Source organism: Salvelinus alpinus, chromosome 28, assembly GCF_045679555.1.
Source record: "Salvelinus alpinus chromosome 28, SLU_Salpinus.1, whole genome shotgun sequence".
Classification (NCBI taxonomy): Eukaryota; Metazoa; Chordata; class Actinopteri; order Salmoniformes; family Salmonidae; genus Salvelinus; species Salvelinus alpinus.
The window spans coordinates 15,067,194-15,090,911 of NC_092113.1; the positions used below are offsets into that span (position 1 = coordinate 15,067,194).

General features: G+C 44.7%; 1 protein-coding gene across 2 annotated transcripts; it reads right to left on the reverse strand.

Moving 5' to 3' along the window:
- Window positions 1–423: 423 nt before the first annotated feature.
- On the reverse strand, window positions 424–22,654 carry LOC139557253 (protein FAM110A-like). Of its 2 annotated transcripts, none has more exons than XM_071371797.1 (3): window positions 22,254–22,654; window positions 3,577–3,901; window positions 424–3,418 (listed from the first exon to the last, which is right to left on the reverse strand). In XM_071371797.1, exon 3 carries the CDS (start codon window positions 3,408–3,410, stop codon window positions 2,031–2,033), a length of 1,380 nt encoding a protein of 459 aa, XP_071227898.1. In that variant the 5' UTR covers window positions 3,411–3,418; window positions 3,577–3,901; window positions 22,254–22,654; the 3' UTR covers window positions 424–2,030. The 2 variants fall into 2 exon arrangements, with proteins under 2 accessions (XP_071227898.1, XP_071227899.1); XM_071371798.1 differs by lacking the exon at window positions 22,254–22,654 and adding an exon at window positions 12,094–12,270.
- Window positions 22,655–23,718: the final 1,064 nt, after the last annotated feature.

Below are 23,718 nucleotides of genomic sequence, written 5' to 3' on the forward strand. Positions count from 1 at the left end.
AGGAATGGCGAGCGTAACAAAGGCAAAATGTTCTACGGCGGGATCGGGCCCAAACAGCACCAACACTCTTCTGGACCTGTGCCATATCAGGAAGAAAATAGAACTGTAGCACGATGTACTCAATAAACAGTTTTTCTTTCTAAATAATGGATGAGAGACTATAGAAAAACAAAATAAATAAAAAAACTTGTCAAAAGGGACATGGGAGTGCTGCTGTCAATTCATGCAAAAAGGAGATTTAGAAACAGCTGTGGGTGTTCCTCTGGACCCGCATCACATTGAAAATCTCAGAACTCGGCAAAGCTGACCTGTAGTCTCTAAAAAACAGAGTCTATGTCCATATGCCGTCACAACGACCTTAAGACATTCAACACCATTGAATATTTTGGTAGGCATTGAAAGCATAATCACTGACCAGGGAAATAGTTTTTTCCTAAAACTTTATTCTTTATTGACATGTTAAGAAAGACACCATGTTGCAAGTTGTAGCTTGACTCTTCTTTGGGCAGCCAGACACTGCTGACCTCAAAAGCACATCAACAGACTGTGGAGCTCAGTCCTAGACCCACACATCATCTCACCACTGAGCCCTCCATCAGTCTCCTCAGAGGAACAGGAAATCACATAAATAAACAGCCTCCCCTCTTTTCCCTTCACACAGAGCAGAGTGCCAGGGCTGGGGTCAATTCCATTTCAATTCCAGTCATTTCTGGAATTTGAAATGGAATTGACTCCAACCCTGCAGAGTGCATATTATCATTACACATACTTCAGAATTCAGTTACACACAACATTCACACTAATGTTGTGCGGGTGGCTGGTGCCTGGATTTTGTGTGCATGTGTGTGAGTTTGTCTGTGTGTATGTTCACATAGATACAATCAGATTGCACTTTTGTACAAAGCTTGAATGCTATGCACCAGTTGTTGAATAGTACGATTACAATAGTTTTGTAACAACTTCAAATTGCATTTTTAAAAGACATATTGGTCCATCTTCTCTGCAGGCTGTCGAGGACACGCAGAACCGAAGACACCTTCTGTTTACTTTCACAGAATTCCCTCTTTCCTACTCCATCCTGATCCCCAATCCATTGAGCAGTGACCTTCCTCACCCAGACAGCACCCCTACACTTACCACAAGACTCTCATCCGCACCCAGACATACTTCTTCACTGAATAAACAGAAACTGCACCAATGCTTGATTAGAGACCATGTTCACCTGCAATACAGAAGGCGACAATGCAGTACACAGCTACAGACGTTACTCCGTCGCAGACCTGAACACGTCTGTTTTCACTGTGTATTTGTGAGTACAGGTGATTGTGCTTTGTTGAGATGACCCACAAATATATTGACTTTCACTTGCATGCTGGAAAGCAACATCAACGGTATTAATGAACAGTCTTAGAGCTAAGGTAAAAAATAAAATAAAAATACATTTTGTGGAAGGTTTCATGTTTCACAGTATCAATGTGGTTCTAAGTCTTACTTGCTCTTCACACACACACACACACACACATGCAGCCTATTCTTGCATCATCAGACTAGCTCCAACCCCAGTGCAGACACAACTGGGCTCTGGGACCCTCTACACAGCCTCCTTAGTACCTGTGTGACAGACTGACAGACAGCAGGAACCACAGCATCACTGGTCTACTCCCATCAACATCATCCTCAGCATTCAGTCATTTCTATCCCTGACATGATTGCTTTCAATGTTTGTTTGAGAAGTGTGATTGCTGGTCCTGCTCTTCTAGGGAAGCAGTCCTGACCTGCAGCCCAGATGAATTCATGTGCTCTCCAACTTTGAAAGATTGATGGTTCAAAAATAATGACCCCCCCAAAAAGGTATATTCAAAAAAATTACATAAGGCAACAGAATAACAATGTCCTCCTTGAAACAAAAAACAATATATACCAAAGACCCCTCAATGGTCTGTGGGATTTATCAATAAATAAAAATAAAAAACACAATGTGGGGCAGGCCTGGGTATCATTCCAGAGCCTCCCTGTCCTGTCTCTTTCCTCTAAACATTGGACACAGTATTGGAGTCCCGCGCCTGGCGGATCCCGTATAGCCACTTGATGACGCGAGCGTTCCTCTCGATGACAGAGATTCCGTAGGGGACACGCTCCCCGGGTTGGGCAGGACCCTCCTCGTCCTCCCCCTGTTCCCGTGCCTGCTCACACTCAGAGCTGGGGGTGCTGACACTGCGCATCTTGGACACAGACACAATGTCTGAGCTGGCCCTGGCGAAGCGCTCCACTCCGCCCATGCCCTCTACCTCCTCTGGGTGCAGCCCACAGTAGTTGAAGAAGCGCTCCAGGTCGGCTGTGGCTCGTGAGTAGCGGTCACTCAGGTCAGACTTGGAGCGGTGTAGGGAGGGGTGTTTACGGGCCGAGCCAGGACGAGACCCCCTGGAGCTGGCTGAGGACAGGCGGGTGAAAGCAGGAGAGGCTGGGGGCATCATGCCGGCCCCAAACACCATGGGGCTGGGAGGCAGGTAGGGTGGGGAAGAGGGGAGAGCCTGCATGGGGGTGGGGGACAGAGGTTGAGTCTGGGGCTGCTGTGGAGGTGGTGGTGGGGCCTGTGGCTGGGCTACCTGTGGCTGGGCAGTCTGTCTGGGCTTGATCGGAGGCCGGAGCTGGGTCCTCAGGGGCTTCCTCACCTCAGCCTGGGGCCTAACATCCACCCTGCGCACCGTCACTGAGTTTGGAGTGCTGTAGGGCACTGGCACCCCCACCCTGATGCCCCGTGCTGGGACAGGAGGTGGCCGGCGGCTGGGCTCGGCAGGGGAGGCCTGGCTGTTGTTGTTAAAGGGAGAGGTGGAAGAGGAGGATGTGTTGCAGTTATTAACATGTTTAAAGTCGTTCAGGACTCTGTTGCTCCTCTCCTGGTCAACTAAGAGTCTATTCCCCATGCTGTTCCCCCCTGATGAAGGAGAGGAGGCGGAGGGCGAGGAAGGGACGGGAGACGGGGAGCAGTGCAGGGGTCCATCACACACGTTGATGAGGTTGTTGAGGATATCCAGGTTAAGAGGGGGTCCCCTCCGCCACCCTACCCCTCCTGTCCCTCCTCCGTTCTCTGAGTCGGCCGGCCGCCGCGGGACCTTGCGGGCCGGGGGGGCGTTGATCCGACACTGCAGCATCATGCCCGGGGACAGCAGAGGCTTGCGGATGATGGGTGGTTTGACAGGCTCCTGCCTGGTGAGCACCACCTGCTGGCTCTTCACATACTTGGCCTTGTCCGCCTCCAGACGCTCCACCGCACTCAGCTTACGGGCTCCAGGCTCCGCGGGCCGCCGGAAGTAGTCGGGTCCCTTGTTGAGGATGCGGAAAGGCATGGCTGAGGTGAAGGGGACCCCCACCAGGCACCCGTCTGAGGGCCGGAGGGTCTCTACAGGCATTCTGGGGTCTGAAAGAAAAGCAGAGAGAAAGGTAAAGAGTGTGAGACAGTAATGGTCAACATCCTTTTCGTGCTCACAACTGTCTTAAACCAGAGAAAATAGGTGTTTTCCATGGCCCCTTTCATCCCCCCCTCCCTCCCACCCAAGGCCCAATTAACTTTCTTACCGGTTTATCTGCTACTGCTGCTGCTCTTACTTCTCCTTTTCTTCACGTCGTCCCTCTGGTCTATCTGTCCTCTTCACTGAAAGGCTAATTGTGGGACAGGGTCACCATGGTTCACATTCCACATCAGTCCGGCTCAATGACCCAACGGGGGGCAGGTCCTGGGGTTAGCCTAGCCTAGCGGCCGCTGGTTGGTAACTAGATCACACAGGCAAACTGACAGAGCAACTCAAACTCCTGATCCTTCTGTCCGTCCCGGAAAAGCAACAGATCAACTGGCAGCTCCACAGATTCTCAGGGATCCTGGAGTGAAGCTCCAGCAGGGCTCCTGGAGAGGAGAGAGAGAGAGAGAGGAAGACTGTGTCAGACTAACAGGAGAATCGCCCTGTAACGTTACTGCTCCACATTAACAAACGCACACGGGAGCACTCTTAAGCAAAAGGACAGCAGACCGGCCGGCTTTAATACGCCATCCGACTCCTCCCCTAAACACACTCACTGCCTCCGGCTGCTGGGTCCCAATGCAGCCAATCACAGGCCAGACTGGGAATCTCAGCAGGGCAGGGAGGGGTGGAGGTTGGAAGCTACGCTGCTATTGGCTTTAGTCAAAGGACTCTGACCAATTGCACCCCTCCCCCACTGACAACAAAACAAACTGAATTTTCATTCAAATTAAATTATTTGAAAGGGAGAAGAAAAAAGGGGGAGAGATGTGGGTAAAAAAGCTGCAATATTTTACATCGAGTTGCATCAAACAGGGTCTTATTTCAACATCCTCAACTGCTCCACTTGTTCTGCTCTTTGTTCAACACTATAGCCATACAGTGAGAAAGTATGTGAAGAAATATGAGAAGGTAAAGACATCAGCTGATCATGTTTTATATCCACTCCAAGCCTCAATCTCAGGAGCATCACATCTTCCTGGTAAAGATTTGACTTTTTAAGTACTCTTAAATACATGTGGAGAAAGAAGAGAATTGCTCCCTTGTTGTTCCCATGTCTATCCTCACAGCCGATTACAGCTGCTCTCGTCCACCAATTCTGTCGTCTCCTTTCTTGATCCCCAGTTTCAGAGGAATTGAAAAGCAATTCCGAATGTAATTTTTTTTCATTACAGTTACACCATCAAAGCCTCGGATTACATCACACTGAGTGTTACTGCGGGCTGGGCTCATCTCTTTCCCCTCATCATCATCATCATCATCACCACTAACACCACCACGATCATATTCCTCAGTACATTTTTTATTCATCTTTTAATAGCCTTGCTGTCTCCCAGAGCCCATGTCCCCCCTCTCCAGCAGCATCAGAGAGAAAGCAGGACCGACAGGCAGCAGCACGTACTACTGTAACAACGCACACTGCTCCTTCCATCCTCTGACAAACCAAAGGAGAAATCTCCACCGAAATAGAGCATAGAATACTAGTAGGAAATGCCTCATCCTGTTTTAAAATAATGTAAAATATAGTATGACCCTGAGTCTACCAGTCAGCTACCAAAACTTAGGGGAATGGATAGATATGAACATAGGAATGGAAAGGTTAGTGTACAGTACAGTGTGCAAAGACTCAAAGGGTCTGTATAACAAGTGAGCCGTAGGGAGCACGGAGAGAACAAAAAAGAAATAACAGGAAGGATGTGACTGTAATCATGACAGTGGCACATAAAACAAGGTTGCATTGCCTTGTGCAGTTCAATCTCTCCTCACACACAGCTGTCTCGAAGAGGCAGGTCTGTTAATAGCTGGCACAGTTGTTCAGGCAGAGGGGTGAGGAGGCTGGCAGGCTCTCTGGTGTCTGTGCTAGACCCCGACCCAGTCATCATTCACATCCAGTTACAGTACAGCTCTTCAAACATGCAGGCGAGGCTGCAGCCCTACAGAGCCACTGACATACACATGAGGGCAGGACACTGTCAAACACTCCAACACAGCAGCTGCTGGTCAAAGGCTAGACAAATCTCAGAGAGTACCCTTTCCAGAACCCATATTTTCATTCAGACAAGAGACTCAGTAACCCCCCTGACCTAAATCAACTGCCCAATTAACTACCACAAGCCTGGTTACCATTATTGTATGGTTACACAAACAAATTGTTGTTCGGGTAATTATCATAAACCTCTCCTGTTCCTGGTGATAAGAGAGGGTAATCATTTTCTTCCTGGACGGTGCCACTGCCTACCACCCATATAAAACCCACCCTAACAGATGGCATAATCCTGAAATCCACTCTCCATCCCCTCGCTTTGTTATCTGTGCCCCCAGCCAGTGATACGGCTATGAATCCCAAATGCTGTGTATTAACAAGGAAGGTGTCTAAACACAACCTACCCATCGCCTCCTGAAGCACCAGCAATTGTCATTCAAAGGTAGATCCACGGTTGTTGCCGCATTTACAAAGTGAAGATTTACCCCAGTGTTTTACCCAAAAGGCTCAGACTTTTGTTTCCATCACAGGCCAGCACCCGTGTCTCACTGGGCCATGGATCCAGCAGACCTGCTCTAACTTGGAGCCCAGGCAAGGCCCTGGGTACTTCAAAGCTGGCATCTACATATCAATACGGCTAAAGTTTTAAAACCCGTCACAAAGAAAAAGTCTTGAATGATGCAGAGGTTGTTGATTCTGGTCGCCACAAGTCTTTAGTGTAACACTCCTGATGGAAACACAATAACACTAGCGCTAACATTGACATAAAACACTAGCGACGCCCTGGTGTGGGGATAAAGGCGTTCCTCATGCTTCCCAGAATCAGTTCGGTAGAGTTTGTGCATATATTATGACGTGTTTGTTCGTTTTGGGCTTCGGACAGGGTTGTCGTCAGCTGTTCGGGCACACAAGGCAAGCCAAAGTTAGGCAGCCGAAGTCTACGACCCTTTGTCTGATTGGTCAACAGTAGGGATTCTTCAATAAAGTCTGTTGTCCTTCAACGAGAGACGACTAGTTTATGTAAAAAATTTAATTGAGAAATCCTGCGCCAAACATCTTAGTTGTAAAATTGCACGACTAAGATCTCCTTGGCAAAAAAGCCAATTAGTGACAGACTTCTTGAGTTCTTAGATTAATTGTGACTATTTTAAGGAAGTGTCCTGGCTACAGCGTCTCAAAATGGACAAACAGTACTATTGCCATTTTCTTCTCATTTTTCAAGCGACGGTATTTTGTTTTCTTTGGTGCAAATAAATTCAACTTTAACTAGTTCCTGCCCCAGGCTGAGGTGTGAACTGATCTAATAACAAGAGGTCCTGAGCAACTGTACAGGGGGGGGAGAAAGGGCCAGGAATACCTCCTGTCAGAAACAAAAACGCCTCCAATTGCATGGCATGCTGGCTGGCTGAGACAGCCCTTATTGGACATGCTGCCTGCCTGGCTGAACATTCAACTACATCACTCACTGTGGTTGGAACGACCACAGACATGGAGAATGGAAATAGCCTGGTTAGGGAGAGCACAGCTAACAGCAATATTCTACCTCTGTTTCGTTGGGTGTACAGTTTTTCATCCAGCTGATGATTAGTGGAGAATGCTATGCCTTATGAGAAAATCACATGAAGCCACAGGTGCTCCATCCATCTGTGGTCAGCGCCAACCCAGTAGGCTCTGGCTGAAAGGAAAAAGCAGCCCACAGAGTACATGGCAAGAGAGCCATGAGGGGTAATTACAGGGGAATTATGTGACTGGAAGCAATTTGCTTCTCCCATAATATCCATCACGTGACAGAGACAGAGAGCAGGGGGTTGGTTTAAGAGACAGTGAGGAAGAGGGCAGGACTGAACAGAGTTATGTTTACAGAGGAATTCCTGAAGAATACAGCCTTACAATTCATATGCTTCAAAATAAAAGGGCCTCCGTCAGGCAGTGGTGCTATTGAAAAGGGTTAAAGTGGCAGACAGTAGTCTTGGAAAGCAGTTTCAAGTCAGGAGCCAAGCGAGCCGGCCAATCAGGAGTCAGTTGGTTTCCCCCAGTAGCCTTGGCCTGCTGGACATTGACCTCAGAGTGAAGGACAACAGGGGTGCCACCTTCTACAGAAGAGTCACCACAGAAAGAGGGGGAAGCGAAGCTGCCATTGGCCGTGGTTTCTCAGGTAGGCTACATCACACATATAGAAGGAAGCAGTGACGCATTTCACAACAGGAAACGTGACCGAGATGGATATACAAACAAACACAGTGAGATGGTGTGACTGACTGTCTGTCCTGCTGGACTGAGAGGCTAGAGGACCCTGCAGGGCTGTGAACTCACCTCACTCTGCGGAGCTATGTATGTATAGGCCTTTTCCACTAATCTAACAGGCCGACTACAGAGCAAGGAAATGTATAAAATGTCAGACCTGATAACCTCACTCACAGCAACAATAAAACATGTAAAAAGACCAAAACCAAGATAGCTCTACTAAAAACAACCATTGGCAACCCAATGGATAGCACAGAGCCTGATTGTCCCCACTAACCCCACCACCAACTGTACTCCAGATTTATGGTCACCCAACAGTTCAGAGGTTATCAACCACTGTCTCCAGGGGGTGATTTAAGAGGTTTAACTGGAGTAAAGAAGATAAGTTTTCCCAGGAGAGGACTGCTGCTGCAACTCCACAGTATCAGCAAATCTCACGGTATCTAAAACCTCTAACCTTATGGCATAGGGTCAATGTCTATATCCTCCACACACATGCTGAACTGCATTAAAGTTAGACTAATGCAGATTGGGCTGAGATGGATGGCGAGAAACCCCATACTAGAGTGTCCGTTAGGGTACAAGTACAGATGTTCTCTGTGCCTGCCAACACCCCCGCCCGCCCTAACAATCACACTCCCAGGAGGACAAAGTCAGAGAGTCAGATTAGAGCTAGTCATTAGAGCATAGCTCCCCCTCTAACCCATCACTGTCTGTCTATGGCTTCAGGATACAAAATCCCATTCACAATTACATACACTGGAGAGCCCAACTGACCGTCTAGTCTACTGCTCCCCACCCCCCTCACACAGACAGACGTCGCACGCAAACATGCACACACAAAATACATCCTTCACACAAATACACACTGACCCATCTCTCGCTAACCTGAGCAGTGTGCAGTGTATAACCGTGTGTGGCCTAGGCTAAATGAGGTAATGAAACAGCAGGTGGTACAGCGCTCCCCAGGGGAGCTAAGCTCTGTAGCGCAAACATACAAAGACATCTGTAATTTGTCCACATTAGCCCACTCGGAAAAAAGAGAAAGGGGTTCAAAGACAATTCTGAACCAAGAGAAAAAGTAGGCCTACGAGGAAAAACACTCATCAGTCATGTTGACAGAGGATTAGACAGTGTTCCATATAGCCCTAAATTACCCTAACAAATCAAAGTGTTCCAACTCAATCTCAATTGTCATCTCTCTGTTATAAATGTTCACAAGCATTCATGTTTCTCTGAAAACCCTAGGGCTCCGTGTTCAGTCCCCTGCTGAGCAACCTTACGACCCTGCGTCACTCCTCATCATGACTAATCTTAATGTTAGATAACACAGTATAGACAACACAGCCGTGGCCTTTACTGTGGTAGCTCAGCCTAAGGGGAAAGAGATAGGGAGTACAAATCCCCCCTCAGCAATGAATGCATTCCAAAATGCAGGCGCGGGCGCAATCACATAGACATGTCCCTAGCCAGCCAGCCAGTAATCACAGAGACGTGATGCTGGGGAAGAGAGTGGCCGGGCTGTCGTCGTCGGTGGTGCCTCAGTGTTGGCTTTGGCAGAGAACCCCACTTTCCCACAGATACACACACGCTTCGCAGTCATCCAATGATTAACCCCTGGAATCCAGGGTTGTTTTGCCATATGCAGGCAGAAAGCTCAAAGTGCCCCTGAGAGAGTGGGGATTTTCTGTTTGCTTTAGCTGAAGGCCAGAGGAGATATGGCCTCTATACACTAGCCTATACACACAGGCTGACAGCAGAGACAAAACATTCACCAGCCAACATGTGATTCTGACTTAAAGCGACATTATCCCAACATCATGGTTTTCAACATGCTCATTCTCAAATGCATTGTTGGCAAGAATGTGTTTACTCTTATTCTTCCACACATACTTTCACCCAATTAGGGCCAGAGATGATTGTCTTGGAAGCAGAGCTGCCAATTTTTATAATCAAGGCCAGTATTTAGGTTAGGAAAAATCAAGCAACCATGAGACCACAGGAGCCAGAGAGGATGGACAGCTGCTGTGTCTTGATGGATAGAAGTCTCCATACGCTTGGTTTTCACTACAGTTGAAGTCGGAAGTTTACATACACCTTATCCAAATACATTTAAACTCAGTTTTTCACAATTCCTGACATTTAATCCTACAAAAAATAACCTGTCTGAGGTCAGTTAAGATCACCACTTTATTTTAATAATGTGAAATGTCAGAATAATAGGAGAGAATGATTTATTTCAGCATCACATTCCCAGTGGGGTCAGAAGTATACATATACTCAATTAGTATTTGGTAGCATTGGCTGTAAATTGTTTAACTTGGGTCAAACGTTTCAGGTAGCCTCCCACAAGCTTCCCACAATAAATTGGGTGAATTTTGGCCCATTGCGCCTGACAGAGTTGGTGTAACTGAGTCAGGTTTGTAGGCCTCCTTGCTCGCACACGCTTTTTCAGTTCTGCCCACACATTTATGGGATTGAGGTCAGGGCTTTGTGATTAAGACTCCAATAGCTTGACTTTGTTGTCCTTAAGCCATTTTGCCACAACTTTGGAAATATGCTTGGGGTCATTGACCCATTTGCAACCAAGCTTTAACTTCCTGACTGATGTCTTGAGATGTTGCTTCAATAAATCTACATAATTTTCATTCTCATGATGCCATCTATTTTGAAGTGCACCAGTCCCTCCTGCTGCAAAGCACCCCCACAACATGATGCTCCCACCCCCGTGCTTCACGGTTAGGAGGGTGTTCTTCGGCTTGCAAGCCTCCCCCTTTTTCCTCCAAACATAACGATGGTCATTATAGCCAAACAGTTCTATTTTTGTTTCATCAGACAAGAGGACATTTCTCCAAAAAGTACGATCTTTGTCCCCATGTGCAGTTGCAAACCGTAGTCTGGCTTTTTTATGGCGGTTTTGGAGCAGTGGCTTTTTCCTTGCTGAGCGGCCTTTCAGATTATGTCGATATAGGACTCTTAAAAAAAATAAAAATAAAAATGTATCCCCTTTTTGTGGTATCCAATCGCTAGTAATTACTATCTTGTCTCATCGCTACAACTCCCGTACGGGCTCGGGAGAGACGAAGGTCGAAAGCCACGCGTCCTCCGAAGCACAACCCAACCAAGCCGCACTGCTTCTTAACACAGCGCGCCTCCAACCCGGAAGCCAGCCACACCAATGTGTCGGAGGAAACACCGTGCACCTGGCCCCCTTGGTTAGCGCGCACTGCGCCCGGCCCGCCACAGGAGTCGCTGGAGCGCGCTGAGACAAGGACATCCCTACCGGCCAAACCCTCCCTAACCCGGACGACGCTAGCCCAATTGTGCGTCGCCCCACGGACCTCCTGGTCGCGGTCGGCTGCGACAGAGCCTGGGCGCGAACCCAGAGACTCTGGTGGCGCAGCAAGCACTGCGAGGGAGATAGGACTCTTTTTACTGTGGATATAGATACTTTTCTACCCGTTTCCTCCAGCATCTTCACAAGGTCCTTTGCTGTTGTTCTGTGATTGATTCGCATTTTCGCACCAAAGTACGTTCATCTCTAGGAGACAGAACGCGTCTCCTTCTTGAGCGGTATGACGGCTGTGTGGTCCCATGGTGTGTACACTTGCGTACTATTTTCTGCACTAATGAACGTGGTACCTTCAGGTGTTTGGAAATTGCTCCCAAGGATGAACCAGACTTGTTGAGGTCTACAATTTTTTTCTGAGGTCTTGGCTGATATCTTTTGATTTCCCCATGACATCAAGCAGTCACTGAGTTTTAGGCCCAGGCCTTGAAATACATCCACAGGTGCACCTCCAATTGACTCAAATTATGTCAATTAGCCTATCAGAATCTTCTAAAGCCATGACATCATTTTCTGGAATTTTCCAAGCCGTTTAAAAGGCACAGTCAACTTAGTGTATGTAAACTTCTGACCCACTGGAATTGTGATACAGTGAATTATAAGTGAAATAATCTGTCTGTAAACAATTGTTGGAAAAAGTACTCGTGTCATGCACAAAGTAGACGTCCTAACCGACTTGCCAAAACTATAGTTCGTTAACAAGAAATTTGTGGAGTGGTTGAAAAATTAGTTAATGACTCCAACCTAAGTGTATGTAAACTTCCGACTTCAACTGTATACTGAAAACTTACAAATTATATGCATCTAGTTACAAGTGTAATGTGCTTCAGGTTGATATGAATATCATTTACATTCTGGAGTACAAAAGTTATTTCCCTTGAGTCAGTTTGGTTACCTAAAATAACAACCAAGCACCCTGGTGTAGAAGCAAACAAACACAAACCACGTCTAAACACTCCGGCTGTTTGGTCAGCTCGTCCAGATAATCCTAGTTTACTTACTTGTGTGTGTTCACGAGCGGAATCCTCAGCTGAGTCGCAAAGATCTGGACCAGAACACTGGAGAATCAAGCACTCTAGAGTGAAAGCTGACTATGAGAATGTAGAGCATGCATCTGGGTCCTGAGTGAGTGTGTGTATGCGGAGTTCTGACTGAACACAAACCTGTAGAGGCTGGTTCACTCCCTCACTGAAATACTCCTCCTCCTGCGCTCACTCCACCCTTTGCCTTGAATCAGGAAGAGCCACTCTGGAGGCAGGAAGCAGCCAGGCAGGGCCTCTTCCTCAGTCACGTGAGATCCCTTACACTTTCTTCCCATTTAAAGGCTTAGCCTAGACACATTTTCCTTTACCTGTTACAGATTAGCAAAGGAATGGTCCCAGTGAAGGATTCCAGTAAACTGTCAAACAATTTAAAGCATAATTTTTAACCACCATAAAATAATTTGTCCCTAACAAACCCATGAACAAATAATATTTTACCCGTTCTATGGATTTTCACTTTCCCCAGAGGTTATTCCAGCTGAAAAACACCTCTGGTCTGTTAGACACAGTGATATACCTCAAAGAGAAAGCTGGGTGAAAGACAAGAAAATCACGTGCCGGTGTGGCTGAGGATATATCCCGTCATTAATACTTCTTACGGCTAGGGGTTCCTTGACAACATGCTGAAAAGGTAGAGCGCGAAATTCAAAAATATTTTAGAAATATGCAACTATCATACATTCACAAGTGCAATACACCAAATTAAAGCTTAACTTCTTGTTAATCTACCCATCGTGTCTGATTTCAAAAAGGCTTTACAGTGAAAGCACACCATATGATTATGTTAGGTCAGCGCCTAGTCACAAAAACACATACAGCCATTTTCCAGCCAAAGAGAGGAGTCACAAAAAGCAGAAATAGAGATAAAATTAATCACTAACCTTTGAAGATCTTCAGATGGCACTCAATGTTACGCAATACATTTATGTTTTGTTCGCTAAAGTTCATATTTATATCCCAAAATCTGTTTACATTGGCGCGTTATGGTCAGTAATGTTGTGCCTCAAACATCCGGCGAATTTTCAGAGAGCCACATCAATTTACAGAAATACTCATAAACTTTGATAAAAGATACAACTGTTATTTACAGAATTAAAGATATAGTTCTCCTTAATGCAACCGCTGTGTCAGATTTCAAAAAAACTTTACAGAAAAAGCACACCATGCAATAATCTGAGTACGGCACTCAGACACAAAAACAAGCCATACAGGTACCCGCCATGTTGGAGTCAACAGAAGTCAGAAATAGCATTATAAATATTCACTTACCTTTGATGATCATCAGAACGCACTCCCAGGAATCCCAGTTCCACAATAAATGTTTGTTTTGTTCGATAAAGTCCATAATTTATGTCCAAATACCTTCCAAACTCACGAGGCGTGGGCAAGTCAAGGCGAAAGTTCAGATGAAAAGTTCAAAAAGTTATATTACAGCTCATGGAAACATGTCAAACGATGTATAGAATCAATCTTTTGATGTTTTCAACATAAATCTTCAATAATGTTTCAACCGGAAAATTCCTTTGTCTTTAGAAATGCATGTCGCTCTCACGGCCATGCGCGTGACCAGCTCATGGCACTCTGCCAGACATCTGGTTGAAACAGCTCTCATTCCCCCCTCCTTCACAGTAGAAGCCTCAAACAAGGTTCTACAGACTGTTGACATCTAGTGGAAGCCTTGGGAAGTGCAATATGACCCCATAGACACTGTATATTAGAAAGGCAATGAGTTGAAAAACTACAAACCTCAGATTTCCCACTTCCTGGTTGGATTTCATCTCAGGTTTTCACCTGCCATATGAGTTCTGTTATACTCAGACATCATTCAAACAGTTTTAGAAACTTCAGAGTGTTTTTTTTTTATCCAAATCTAATAATATATATGCATATATTAGCTTCTGGGCCTGAGTAGCAGGAAGTTTACTCTGGACACGCTTTTCATCCGAACGTGAAAATGCTGCCCACTTTCCCAAATAGGTTTAAGCCTGGTTGGCCTGTGTTACAGCAGCAGTCCTACTGGGAATACATGGAAATGACTAGGCTATGCACCCAGCCCTGTGTGAGTTGATATATCCAAGTCCATTTATATCAGCAGCTTTATGGCTTCCTGTAAGCAAGGCCCAGACTTTACAGTACTTCTCTTCTACAGTCCAAAACATGCACGTGTTGCTTATTTATGGCCAACCGATGTGTAGGGTGGGGTGCTATGGACAGGGCTCTGTGGGTAGAATTATGAAACTACTCATTTTCCTGACACAGCACAGTGAGAATCGCACTGGCCTTCCACTCAAAAATCCCACTAGCTAGCTGTGTGTATGGTAAAGAACATCAACACTAAAATAGTGTAATATTTATGTCATGATTTAAAAACGTCCAGTTAATAACATTTTATTCCACCAAATAATGTCCTCCATCTCAGGGGCCCATTAAAACAGAGCACAGCGAGACCAGTCCGATCAGAGAAATCTGTCTTGCCTCTCCCCGAGTATGTCATCTGCAGAACTCCAGAGACGAACATCCCAATGATCCCACACCGCCTCCTAAAGCTGAACCCCCTGCAGACAGACCGTCAAGTTACCTCGTCTCTCCTGCATCCTCTGCTGCGTTGAAACCGACACCACTGCCAGGGCAACAAGCTCAGCAGAACAACTACTGAACATCAATAACAACTTCCAAAGTGTACCCAGTGGCTATGGTAATGTATCACCATGGGAACCCAAGTGTAGTTGAGCGTACCCGACAACTGCTCCTGTTCCACCTGCGCTAGCCGCAAGGTAGGTGTCGGAGAGGATTAAATAGAGTGAGTCTGATTGTTATAGCGGGAGAATACCAGCTTATGAACAGCTACTGTATGGCTGACTGCTACATCAGATTCTCCATAACAATCCATGTTCTGCATTCTTTTTTTAGTTGAGAGTGAAAAGGGATATGGGGTGCAGGTTTACTATTAAAGCAGCACCAGCCCAGCCCAGTTCCCACACCAGATAAGCCTGGCCTCAGGGCTCACACACACACATTCCACAGGACAGACTGTAAACCAGTCTGACGTGCTCACATTACTGTTCCATATTACACATCAGCATGCCCAAGCAGGCCCTAGCTCTAACTGCTGTGGAACACACACACACAACAGCTGTGACAGTCATTGAATATTGGATTATGGTAGTTGACCAGCAAAATGGTTGTGGCCACCACAATAACCGTCCGAACATCAAAAAAAGAAAAAAAAAAGTTTTTTTTTTATATATAAATAAATGGCCCGGAGGCCGGACATCCCCAACCTTGTTTAAATGGACCAAAAAAAAAAAAAAGTGCTTCTCTTTCAATAACAAGGACATTTCTAAGTGACCCCAAACTTTTGAATGGTAGTGTGCATGCACACACTACATTCAGAAAGTATTCCAATCCCTTGACTTCTTCCACATTGTTAAGTTACAGCTTAATTCTAAAACGGATTAAATATTTCTTTCCCCTCAATCTACACACAAAACCCCATAACGACGAAAAAAATAAAAAACAGGGTTGTAATAACTTTGGCAAAAATAAATATTAAAGACCCTTTGCTATGATACTTGAAATTGAGCTCAGGTGCATCCTGTTTCCATTGATCATCCTTGAGATGTTTCTACAACTTGGAGTCCACCTGTGGTAAATTCAATGAATTGGACATGATTCGGAAAGGCACACACCTGTCTATATAAGGACCCACAGTTGACAGTGCATGTCAGAGCAAAACCAAGCCATGAGGTCGAAGGAATTGTCCGTAGACAGGATTGTGTCGAGGCAACAGATCTGGGGAAGGGTACAAAAAAAATTCTGCAGAATTGAAGGTCCCCAAGAACACAGTGGCCTTAAATGGAATTAGCTTGGAAGTACCAAGACTTTTCCTAGAGTTGGCTGCCCGGCCAAACTCGGTCGGGCGGGAAGGGTCTTCGTCAGGGATGTGACCAAGAACCCGATGGTCACTCTGACAGAGCTCCAGAGTTCCTCTGTGGAGATGGGAGAACCTTCCAGAAGTACAACCATCTCTGCAGCACTCCACCAAGCAGGCCTTTATGGTAGAGTGGCCAGACGGAAGCCACTCCTCAGTAAAAAAGGCAAATGACAGCCCGCTTGGAGTTTGCCAAAAGGCACCTAAAGGACTCTCAAACCATGAGAAACAAGATTCTCTGGTCTGATGAAACCAAGATTTAACTCTTTGGCCTGACTGCCAAGCGTCAAGTCTGGAGGAATCCTGGCACCATCCCTACGGTGAAGTCCTTGGTGGCAGCATCATGCTGTGGGGATGTTTTTCAGCAGCAGGGACTGGGAGACAAGTCAGGAGAGGGTAAGATGAATGGAGCAAAGCACAAAGAGTTGGGCGAAGGTTCACCTTCCAACAGGACAATGACACTAAGCACACAGCCAAGACAACGCAGGAGTGGCTTCCGGACAAGTCTCTGAATGCCCTTGAGTGGCCCAGCCAGAGCCCGTACTTGAACTTGATCAAACATCTCTGGAGAGACCTGAAAATAGCTGTGCAGTGGCACTCCCCATCCAACCTGACAGAGCCTGAGAGGATCTGCAGAGAACAAATGGGAGAAACTGCCCAAATAGAGATGGGTATGACACCTCAGCTTGGCACAAGAAGATTCAAGGCTGTAATCGCTGCCAAAGGTGCTTCAACAAATCACTGAGTTTAGGGTCTGAACACTTATGTAAAATCATTTTTTTTTGTAGAAAAAAACATTTTTGGTTTGTCATTATGGGGTATTGTGTGTAGATTGATGTGGGGAAAAAACGATTTAATCAATTTTAGAATAAGAACGTAACAAAATGTGCTAAAAGTGAAGGTCTGAAAACTTTCCAAATGCACTGTATATACAGTACCAATCAAAAGTTGACACCTCATTCAAGGGTTTTTCTTCCTTTTTCTATGTTCTTCATTGTAGAATAATAGTGAAGACATCACAACTATGAAATAACACATGGAATCATGTAGTAACCAAAATAAGTGTTAAACAATTACATTTTAGATTCTTCAAAGTAGCCACCCTTTGCCTTGATGACAGCTTTGCACACTCTTGGCATTCTCTCAACCAGCTTCACCTGGAATGCTTTTCCAACAGTCTTCAAGGAGTTCCCACATATCCTGAGCACTTGTTGGCTGCTTTTCCTTCACTCTGCAGTCCAACTCATCCCAAACCATCTCAATTGGGTTGAGGTCAGGTAATTGTGGAGGCCAGGTCATCTGATGCAGCACTCCTTGGTCAAATAGCCCTTACACAGCCTGGAGGTGTGTTGGGTCATTGTCCTGTTGAAAAACAAATTATATGCCCGCTAACCGCAAACGAAACGGGATGGCGTATCGCTGGAGAATGCTGCGGTAGCCATTGATGGGCAATTTCTTCTGCAAAGTGTCTAAGACATCCTGTAACTTATATAGCCTCCCCAGTTCCCCTTGCGTGACTTTCCTTGGCAACATTTTAATAAATCTAACCCCCCCCTGACAGCAGCAACCATCTTGTCAGCAATTAAAAGCTCAGAAGTGGGTTTGACCGAAACTTGACCTTTCATGGCAAGTATAAGGTCATAACAAGGTGAACGAGTCTAAGCATCTTCTGGCAGCTGGCTGTTTTCATCAGGTCTGCGGCAGCCTTGTGTTCTCAGAAAACCAGTAGTATTCTCAGAACCTCAGACAGCCACAGTGGGGCCCAGACAGGAGCATGAGAGTAGGCGGTTTCCACCTTCTGATAGTGTCTGAAGGGCACAACACTCAAAACAGGTGTTCACACACACAGAGAGAGGTCTCCTGAGAGGAGACCGTACACTATCATAAAACAACTTATTAACCCTTTAAAAAAGGCATGAGGCCTTGGTTTAAGCCCTTCACCATGCTGGTTAAGTGTGCCTTCAACTCTAAATTAATCACTGATAATGTCACCAGCAAAGCACCCCCACACCATCATACCTCATCCTCCATGCTTCACGGTGGGAACCACTCACTCGGAGATCATCCATTCTCACAAAGACACGGCGGTTGGAAACAAGTCTCAAATTTGGACTCATCAGACCAAAAGGACAGATTTCCAACGGTCTAATGTCCATTTATTGTGTTTCTTGGACCAAGCAAGTCTCTTCTTGTTACTGTCATTTAGTAGTGGTTTCTTTGCAGCAATTCAACCATGAAGGCCTGATTCACACAGTCTCCTCTGAACAGTTGATGTTGAGATGTGTCTGTTACTTGAACTCTGAAGCATTTATTTGGGCTGCAATTTCTGAGGCTGGTAAGTCTAATGAACTTAACCTCTGCAGCAGAGGTAACTTTCTTTCCTGTGGCGGTCCTCGTGAGAGCCAGTTTCATCATAGCGCTTGATGGGTTTTTACGACTGCATTATCAAAGTCATTGACATTTTCCGGATTGACTGGCCTTCATGCCTTCAAGTAATGGACTGTTGTTTTTCATTGCTTATTTGAGCTGTTCTTGCCATAATATGCTTCTACACCTGCATTGCTTGCTGTTTGGGGTTTTAGGCTGGGTTTCTGTACAGCACTTTGAGATATCAGTTGATGTACGAAGGGCTATATAAATAAATTTGATAATATGGACTTTGTCTTTTACCAAATGGGGCTATCTTCTGTATACCAACCCTACCTTGTCATAACACAATTGGCTCAAACGCATTAAGGAAAGAAATTCCACAAATTAACAAGGCACACCTGTTAATTGAAAAAACATGAAAAAATTGTCATGACGGGAAATCTAAGTATTTACACTGAATAAAAACTGTCCCATGTTTCATGAGCTGAAATAAAAGATCGCAGAAATGTTCCAAACTCACGAAAAAGCTTATTTCTCTCAAATTGTGTACACAAATTTGTTTACATCCCTGTTAGTGAGCATTTATCCTTTGCCAAGATAATCCAAACGACAGGTGTTGCATATCAAAAAGTTGATTATACAGCATAATTATTACACAGGGGCATCTTGTGCTGGGGATAATAAAACTGCACTCTAAAATGTGCAGTTTTGTCACAACACAATGCCACAGATGTCTCAAGATGAGGGAGCATGCAATTGGCATGCTGACTGTAGAAATGTCCACCAGAGCTGTTGCCAAAGAATTTAATGAGCCGCCTCCAATGTCATTTTAGAGAATTTGGCAGTACATCCAACCAGCCTCACAACCGCAAACCACGTGTACGGCGTTGTGTGGGTGAGCTGTTTGCTGATGTCATCATTGTGAACAGAGTGCCCCATGGTGGCGGTGGGGTTATGGTATGGGCAGGCATAAGCTAAGGACAATGAACAAAATTGCATTTTAATCAATTGCAAATGAAATGCACAGAGATACCATGACAAGATCCTTAGGCCCATTGTCCTTCCAGTCATCTGCCTCCATTACCTCATGTTTCAGCATGATAATGCACGGCCCCATGTCGCAAGCATCTGTACACAATTCCTGGAAGCTGAAAATGGCCTGCATACTCACCAGACATGTCACCCATTGAGCATGTTTGGGATGCTCTGGATCGGTGTGTACAACAGCTTGTTCCAATTCCCGCCAATGTCCAGAAACTTCACAGTCATTGAAAAGGAGTGGGACAACATTCCACAGGCCACAGTCAACAGCCTGATCAACTCTATGTGAAGGAGATGTGTTGCGCTGCATGAAGCAAATGGTGGTCAAACCAGATACTGACTGGTTCTGATCAACACCCCTACCTTTTTTTAAAGGTATCTGTGACCAACAGATGCATATCTGTATTCCCAGTCAAGTGAAATACAGATGTGGGCCGAATGAATCTATTTAATTTGACTGATGTCCTTATATGAACTGTAACTCAGTATAATCTATGAAATTGTTGCGTTTATATTTTTGTTCAGTATACCTGTGACTTGGCATTCTTGCATTCCCCACAAAATAATCTTCAATACACAACAGATTTTTATGCCTAGACTAATCGTTCAGTAGATAGTTGTGGGTGTTTTGTTATCACTGTTGCCATCTTATTCGCCCTTCAGTCAAAGCTTTAGCCATCTTTTCGGCATGTCATCATAACTATAATACATTCTGTTTGGCTTACCTCTGATACAAGAAAAGAGAGATGCAAAAATAACCTCAAACTCCAAACTGAGTAGGGCGGTAGACAGACAATCTCCTCGGTCCTCAGCTCAGTGTCAAGGGCAGAGTCACTGACCCCATTCCAAAGTGTTCATAACTTAGGAGGGTGAGGGGCCATGAGACCACTCCTCTCTCCATGCTGTAGCTAGGGAACCTATTCTTTACCCTCAGCCTGCCTGAGAATGTTGTATAGGAATCACTAAAAATGTATTGAATAGGGCAGCGTTGGAGTGTGTTGGGATGTTTTACGGGTGGCTTTTAAAACATGGTGTTTTAATCTGACAGTTTAGTAGTTAAAATTAAGTTGCATAATGCTGTGGTGAGTGGACTGGTGGATTACTTGGCTGCCAGCGCAATCTCATCACATGGTAGATAACACAGACAGAGTCAGCAGCACTGACAACAACCAGACTCAGTCAGCGAGAAGGCCAGCCTAACAGTCAGCCACTGAGTGATATGACTAACATCTTCACATAACTATTACCCCAACAGCAATGTGGGGGATTTCCTATTCAATCCCACAAAATGACAAATCACCCACACTTTTTCTAATAGCCTACTCTGTCCCATTCCTACTATGTCAAGTGGAGCAGAGCACAGAGTTTGAAGTCAGGTCTTTTTTAATTAAGTCTGAGCTCATAGGCCAGAAGGTCAAAACAAGCAAGGTAATAACTGTACTAACCCAGATTGTTAGTTACATGTTGATATTGTGAAATCTGGTTGGGTTACCCCAAAGACAATTTTACTCTGTGTGTGTGGTTATTCAAGGCCCTAACAGTGTGTGTGCGACAGTTATTGTAATAATACGGACATCTGCTACAGACTTTAATCTGACAGGATTTAGGACAGACAGGCCAGAAATGTGTGTGAAAAGGATACTACTGCAGCTCCAAAAATTCATTACTAATCAATTGGGCCAGAACGATACCAGTATCGCAATATTTTTTTCATGCCAAAAATGAAAACAAGCATACCAAACTCTTTCTTCCTTTGAAAAGCTACTGTAAGTAAAATGTTGTTTTAGATCTTGAAAAATAAAAGAAACGTGACTCGATGACAACATAATGACTTATGTTTGTTTGCACCATTAGGGCTGTGTTGCTAAAAAAAAGTTACATCTGCTTCGTTTCCCCCCGCCCCACGATATTAACAAGTACCATGATACTGTTATCATCCCAGACCCACTAAAGAAAGTACAAATATTTACTGTTGTTAAAACAACTGAGCGTGCAAATCCAATTTAGGAAAGATTCTGCCATAAATGAATTCTAAATAACATCCATAGAAATACACTGTTGCAACTTGTCTGTGTGTAGGCTACATTATGGCTTAATAAAGCTTTGCTATGGTTAACGTTAATTGCTAAAGCTCGGAATCACTCTGGCACTTGCGACGAGTTAAAACATCAAAGGTTCCTGATAAAGTTAAAACACATGTTGGTATCCAGTCTCACCACTATTGAGGACGTAGCCAGCAGGCTCCCTTCTAGGGAGCAGAACTTCAGCCCTTGCCTTACACAGAAACCAGCGTGCAAATATACCAGCGGGGACATTGAGAAGTAACGTTAGGCCTAGCCTAGTCCGCTTCCTTCCCGAAAACACCCCATTCATTTGACACCCACCTAATGTTCTGCATGGAGGTAACACCCAACACACCTATCCCAACAGTTTGAGGATAACAAGTCACATAGAACAACACCATAAAGGAATGTGTTAAATTAACCTACCTATATGGTCCACTACTAATGCCAGACACACAGGTCACCTTTCCAGTCAACACAAGTTAGCCAGTTGGCTGACACAAAATTATTTTACACCTTTCTCTAGTCCATTTTCTTGGGAAAAGGTGTGCAATCACAAAAACATGAAAATAACACAATGTAAATATGGTTCTAAAACCCTACTTACTAACGTTAGACAGACCCATTCTCATGCCTACAGTCTGTCATTCATTCTGGTTGTAGAAAGCTGAATTGGAATGCAAGGAAATACTGTGTAGATAATTTTTACTCACTGTGTGTTTTCGATGCTTTATCTTGCTACAGTAGATTTATGTAAAGGGATTTCCAGACTCGTATGATAACGCTATAGGTAAGTATCCATCGTCGGCGTGGTTGTAGATCAAGTGCATAAGTACGGGTATTCAATATTGGCGCGGAAGATACCAACTCAAGTCCATTTAGTGGCAATATAAAAAAGTCAGGTGTAATTTGTCTTCAATAATTAAAACCCTACAAATATCATACATATGTTTTTAAGAACAAATCCGATGGTATTGCTTTAGATTAGGACTAAATGTTGTAAATATTGCATAGACGTTCAAGGCATGGGATCTTGTTCACCCCTCATTATGTCCCAATTTGGTATGCCCACAATCCGCCATTGGTCAGTTCCCAGTTTGGAAGATGCATTGTCGACTGCTAGGAGACCGCTCTGCGCAATAAAATGGCGTAAAATCAAAGTTTATTGGTTGCATACAGATTTGTGTTATCGCATTTGCAGCCAAATACTTGTGTTTCTAGCTCCAACAGTGCAGTAATACCTATAGCAATAATATAATTAAAATAAACAATATACAAATCCATAAATGTGTTTAAGGAAGAAAGAAATTAAGACATAATAGAATGAGCAATGTCAGAGACTGGAATAGATATATACAGTACCAGTCAAAAGTTTTGACACACCTATTCATATAAGGGTTTTTCTTTATTTTTTACTATTTTCTACATTGTAGAATAATAGTGAAGACATCAAAACTATGAAATAACACATATGGAATCATGTAGTAACCAAAAAAAAGTGTTAAACAAATCCAAATATATTTGACATTTTAGATTCTTCAAAGTAGCCACCCTTTGCCTTGATGACAGCTTTGCACACTCTTGGCATTCTCTCAACCAGCTTCACCTGGAATGCTTTTCCAACATAAGGAGTTCCCACATATGCTGAGCACTTGTTGGCTGCTTTTCCTTCACTCTGCAGTCCAACTCATCCCAAACCATCTCGATTGGGTTGAGGGGTGATGGTGGAGACCAGGTCATCTGATGAAGCACTCAATCCCTCTTCTTATTGGTCAAATAACCCTTACACAGCCTGGAAGTGTGTTGGGTCATTGTCCTGTTGAAAAACAAATGATAGTCCCACTAAGCGCAAACCAGATGGGATGGCGTATCGCTGCAGAATGCTGTGGTAGCCATGCTGGTTAAGTGTGCCTTGAATTCAAAATAAATCACTGACAGTGTCACCAGCAAAGCACACCCACACCATCACACCTCCTCCTCCATGCTTCACGGTGGGAACCACACATGCGGAGATCACCCGTTCACCTACTTTGCGTCTCAAAACAACGTCTGGGCATACTGCCAAATTGCAGCTACTGATAAGTGAGGATTTGTACAGTCAGCCACTTGCATGAACAAATAAATTGGTTTATAGAACAGCACATGAATATAACACAGAAATTAGTTATAAGAAAAACA